Source organism: Syzygium oleosum, unplaced genomic scaffold, assembly GCF_021117445.2.
Source record: "Syzygium oleosum isolate NSW1041296 unplaced genomic scaffold, Sole_v2.1 Sole_v2.27, whole genome shotgun sequence".
Classification (NCBI taxonomy): Eukaryota; Viridiplantae; Streptophyta; class Magnoliopsida; order Myrtales; family Myrtaceae; genus Syzygium; species Syzygium oleosum.
Window position 1 is genome coordinate 1,590,262 of NW_026607511.1, and position 5,093 is coordinate 1,595,354.

General features: G+C 40.1%; 1 protein-coding gene across 1 annotated transcript; it reads left to right on the top strand.

The window, feature by feature from the left end:
• The first annotated feature begins 473 nt into the window (after positions 1-473).
• LOC115684315 (2-oxoglutarate-dependent dioxygenase 19-like) lies at positions 474-4,680 on the top strand. The gene is made up of 5 exons (XM_056303288.1): positions 474-679; positions 2,118-2,264; positions 2,347-2,457; positions 3,967-4,024; positions 4,375-4,680. The coding sequence occupies exons 1-5, from the start codon at positions 474-476 to the stop codon at positions 4,618-4,620; spliced, it is 768 nt and encodes a 255-aa protein (XP_056159263.1). The 3' UTR covers positions 4,621-4,680.
• Positions 4,681-5,093: the final 413 nt, after the last annotated feature.

A 5,093-nucleotide genomic window follows, 5' to 3' on the forward strand; every position in this document is an offset into this window, starting at 1 on the left:
CCACAACAAAAAAAATTAGAGGACAAAGAAAACAAAAAGAAAAAGAAAAGAAAGATAAATAAAAATTCGAAAAATATCAAAAAAATTGTTAAAATTGTCTCCGTCAACGCTAGTTGTCTTACGTGGCACAATTGACATCCATATCATCGGATTCCTGCCAAAAATTGGATGGATGGAGTCGATTGGTAAAATTGAAAAATTTAGAACTGAATTGGCAAAACTGCAATAGTTCTTGAAAGATTAGCAACAATTTGAATCGAATTGGCTGATTCAACAGACGGTTGTTCATTCATGCCGGAGCTAAAGAGAATTAATGAGAAATTATTCTCATGGCTTAACTTGCGTGAGATTGGCCGCTGCTCGTAAATTTATTCTCATAACTAGCAACAGTTTCTTGTTTACCACGTATTGATCATATAGCCCTTGGTTGTACATGTGAGTAGCTGATCAACCACGGAGTGCCCGAGAGTCGAATGAAGGCGACGGTCGAGGCGCTGATGGGATTCTTCGATCTGACAGAGGAGGAGAAGAGTGAGTTCGAAGGGAAGCACGTGTTGGACCCCATAAGGTACGGGACGAGCTTCAAAGCTTCGGTCGACAAAGTGTTCCTCTGGAGGGATTTCCTGAAGATGACGGTGCATCCAAAGTTTCACTGCCCCACCAAACCAGAAGGCTTGAGGTACCCCATTCTCTCCCTCTCTTTCTTTGAAAAAAAGGTCTAATATGTATTGAAATAAGGGAAAAAAAACCACAAAAAACCTTAAACCGTGTCCACCGTGACATGTTTACCCTGAACTTTTTTATTGTGACATAAAAAGTCTCAAACCATGCCCATTGCGACACATGTATCCTAAAATTTTTCTTATGACATAAAAAACCCCAAATTTGTAACTTTGTATTTTTTAGCCAAAATAATATTGTTTTTATTTCACTTAAGCATGAGGGAGTCATGTCAATGCCATTTGCTTTCCGATATATAAGTAAGCAGATTTTCAACAGTGCTCATTGACAGAACCTTGACGGCAGGTAAATGTGTCGCACAGATACACGTACGGGGCTTTTAGTGTCACGGAAAAAACTTTAGGGTACACGCGTCACAGTGAACATAGTTTGGGAATTTTTGTGGCTTTTACCCTTGAATTTATTTCTACGCTTTGCTTCCATGTTCTCAGTTTGCATATACGTATTGGTATTTGTGTTTGCTTAATTCCATTTGTATATAAAAGTTTGAGTTTGCCACACCACAAATATCAACAATCTCATGTTTTACTAATAGTGGTAATGACAACTATATGTCCTAACTGTAGCTTCAATGCTACAGTCCAGAAGCAACAGAACCTTCCCCTTGTGGACATTTTTTTCACAATCGATTATAGGATGAACCTACAGAATCTTAAGGGAGTGAAAATTTGAAGAGTAAGTACGTGGGTAGTGCAAAATAAGTTAGTCACTCTTCTCAACTCGTTATGCTAAAATAATGTTCAGAGTTATCAATGCATCCAGATCTAGTTTACAGTATAAAATTATCAGGTACATCGGAAAGAAAAAATCGATGAGGAACTTGAACAAATTCTTCTTCCCTGCTAACACGAGAATCCAAATCTTCGAATTGACTAATTCCCATCTCCGTCCATGTATAAGACTCTGTCCATTTGGGAGGCAGATCCGAGCTCTAACGTTACCTATATGCGAGACGATATGATTTGGATACCAGATTTTCCGTATCTACTTGACCACTCAATTAACCATGTGGGATCTGAACTTGAACAACTTCAATCCGTCTGAGACGCGAGCTATTCAGCATCTTTGGTTCCGGTTTGTTAGTTTTGTAAATTTGATCTACATTTACCTAGAAATCTGGCAGTCTTGAAATATCGGAATAGAAAGTACACGATTCTTATGTTGGGGTAGCATTGTTTTGGATCATCTTGATGTCAGACAAACAATTTTGTACGCCTAGAAAAAATAAGCAAAGTGCGGATTCAATTTGATAGAGCAAAACAATTGGTAATACCCCAGATAAAAGATTTGAGTGATAGAAACTTGTGAAATCCCTAAAGATGAAAGAACTCCACCACGGCATTTCCTCTGATGAATGAAAGCAATGTCTGTTGCAGTAAAGTTTTGGCAAAGTACTCTGGAGCGCTGCGAAAATTAGTTAGGGAACTGCTCAAGGGTATATCGGAGGGCCTAGGACTCAAACCTGGCTATATCGACGAGGCAATGAACATGGATTCAAGCCTACAGATATTAGCAACGAATCTGTATCCGGCATGCCCACAGCCAGAACTCACCATGGGCCTAACCTCACACTCAGACTATGGCCTATTGACCATCCTCATGCAGAATGGAGTTGGCGGCCTTGAAGTTTATCATGACGGGAAGTGGGTCTGTTTCACCAGAAAATGCTCCCGCGGTGAAATATAATTCACCGAAAGTCGTTCTTCGGTTCTTAATGTGAGGAGACCGGGTTCCGTGGCAACTCTGGACAAGAAATATCCAGGGAGACAAGGAAAAACGGCGAACTTTTACTCCGAACTTCGAACCGAACTATATGTACAAACCGTGCCGGAATTTAATCGACGACAAAGCTTGAAAATACAGCCGCACACGTACACAAAGATGTAACGCCGGAATTTAATCGACGACGCAACACTCAGGATAGAGATACATGCTGGAATTTAATCGACGACGCGAATCGGAAAGCTACAGCAAAGGAAAGATAAAGTGCGGTACATGAAAGTAAAGATACTTGAAAGATAACATGTTGTTTGATTTTGTCAGGGGTTCTCTCTCCGGTAGATGGCCGGTGATATTTATAATGGTCGTGTGGTAACTGCTCCTTAGCAGTTTTCAACAGTTGTGCCCATGTTCTTTCATTCCGAAAATCTTGTCTTCATGTCCATGTGATGCCATGATTCTGCTTTCAAGATAACTGTCTCATGATCTTGTCCACAAGTGATAACTTCCTCATAATCATGGTTCCAAGTAACTGTTCTCTCAAAATACGCATGTATGCTCCTTAGTGGTTTCCAACAGTTACGTTGAATCCACTACCTTGACGGATTTTTTTTACTCCACTACGTTGGCGGTTGCTTTGACTCCACTATGTTGACGGTTACTTCTTCTTTCTGCATCTCCAACCAGTCACAACCGTCGACTTCCTCTTAATGTAAAAAACGTTACAGTGATTTTCTGAGTAAACTCAAAACATAAAAGTTGTAGATCCAGGAGTCTTCGTTCTTTTGGCTTTGGAATCAGGTCAATCTTATCTGTCTCGAAGAAGTTATGACCATTTTCCCGAACTAGCGCAGAACTGAAATTTCGTCGAAGTCCTCGACAAGATGAAGTCACGACCGTCGACTTCCTTTAACCTCGATGGCTTCTACAGTGATTTTCTGAGAAAACTCAAAATATAAAAGTTGTAGATCCAAGATTCTTCATTCTTTTGGCTTTGGAATCAGGTCAATCCGATCTGTCTCGAAGAAGTTATGACTATTTTCCCGAACTAGCGCAGAGCTGCAATTTCGTCGAAGTCATCGACAAGATGAAGTCACGACCGTCGACTTCCTCTTAATTTCGAAAACTCTACAGTGATTTTCTGAGTAAACTCAAAACATAAAAGTTGTAGACCCATCAGTCTTCGTTCTTTGGCTTTGGAATCAGGTCAATCCAATCTGTCTCGAAGAAGTTATGACCATTTTCCCGAACTAGCGCAGAACACCAATTTCGTCGAAGTCATCGACAAGATGAAGTCGTGACCAGTCTTGTCAATAATACTAAAAAATTGGTCATTTTTGGGTGTAAATATATACACATGACACATGTCTCTGACATGTGTCCCTTATGTTGGCAACTTGATGATATTTGCTTCCATGTTACCTCAACTCTCCGCCATGTGTCCCTTGATGATCTTTGGCACAAACGAACCATGTCGACAAGTTGGCCATTTTTTGGTGTAAACAGGGTCAAAGCTGATCTCATTCCAAATGCCTTTGTGGTCAACACCGTTGATCAGCTCGAGGTAAGTATACAGAAATCCATGTTTCATCTTTCTAATCTCCCTTATCTGTCTTGCAAGAGAGGTCCAATATATTTCAAATCTTGGTGTGAATACTGTGTGCCTTGGTTTATAGATGCTGATAAAATGTAGGTATTATGGAACGGACATCGTTATTATACATAGAACTATAGTACATACTGTTGTCTTAAAAATTTGCTAAAAACTTACTCTATTGTCTTTGTTTCTTTAACCGGATATTAATCAGTTAAAGTTGATACGAATCTTTGTGATTTACTCTAATTTCTCCCATTGAACAGATCGAGCTTATTGCAACTAATTTTTTTTTTCTTGACACTTTACAATTGTGCAAGATTGTGAGCAATGGGAAATACAAGAGCGTTCTGCATCGAGCTATCGTGAACAACAAGGCTGCAAGGCTATCGATCCCTTTTTCTACTAGACCATCGCCTGACACTGTCGTAGTGCCAGCGAAGCAGCTGGTGGATGGCGAGCACAACCAAGCCACATACATCTCGATGAATTACAAGGACTACTTGGAATTTAAACAGAGCAAAGTAATTGATGGGAAATCGTACCTGAATCAAGTAAAGATATGATTTTGTGCAGCCTACTGTTATGCTGCATTATGTTAAAGAGGGATGTGTGATTGTGTTCTGCTTCTAGACTGTTTGGACTCATTGGAGAGCAACCTTATGGAAAATAAGTACGCCATCCATAAGGGATATGAAATTCGTAGGAGATTAACTCAATCCTCACTTAATGTGCAAAGCATCAACCCAATACACCATAGAAGGGACTTCAATATTGTTGGGAATGCGCAGTAGAAGTCCGATACCTTCACCTGGGAAGATCTCTAAGAGGGAGTTCAAGTCCAAGCCCGTCAACATATCCAGTTGGACCCACCTTCACTCAAAAGCTTAAACCAATCAGTTATAGGACAATTAAAATATATTAACTCCTCAACACCACATCAATTATCAGATGTGGGACTTCTTTAACACAGCTCACACGTGTATCTCAACAATCTCTGCCTCACGTGTGAGCTCAGTGTTAGGTTTGCTTCCCCTTA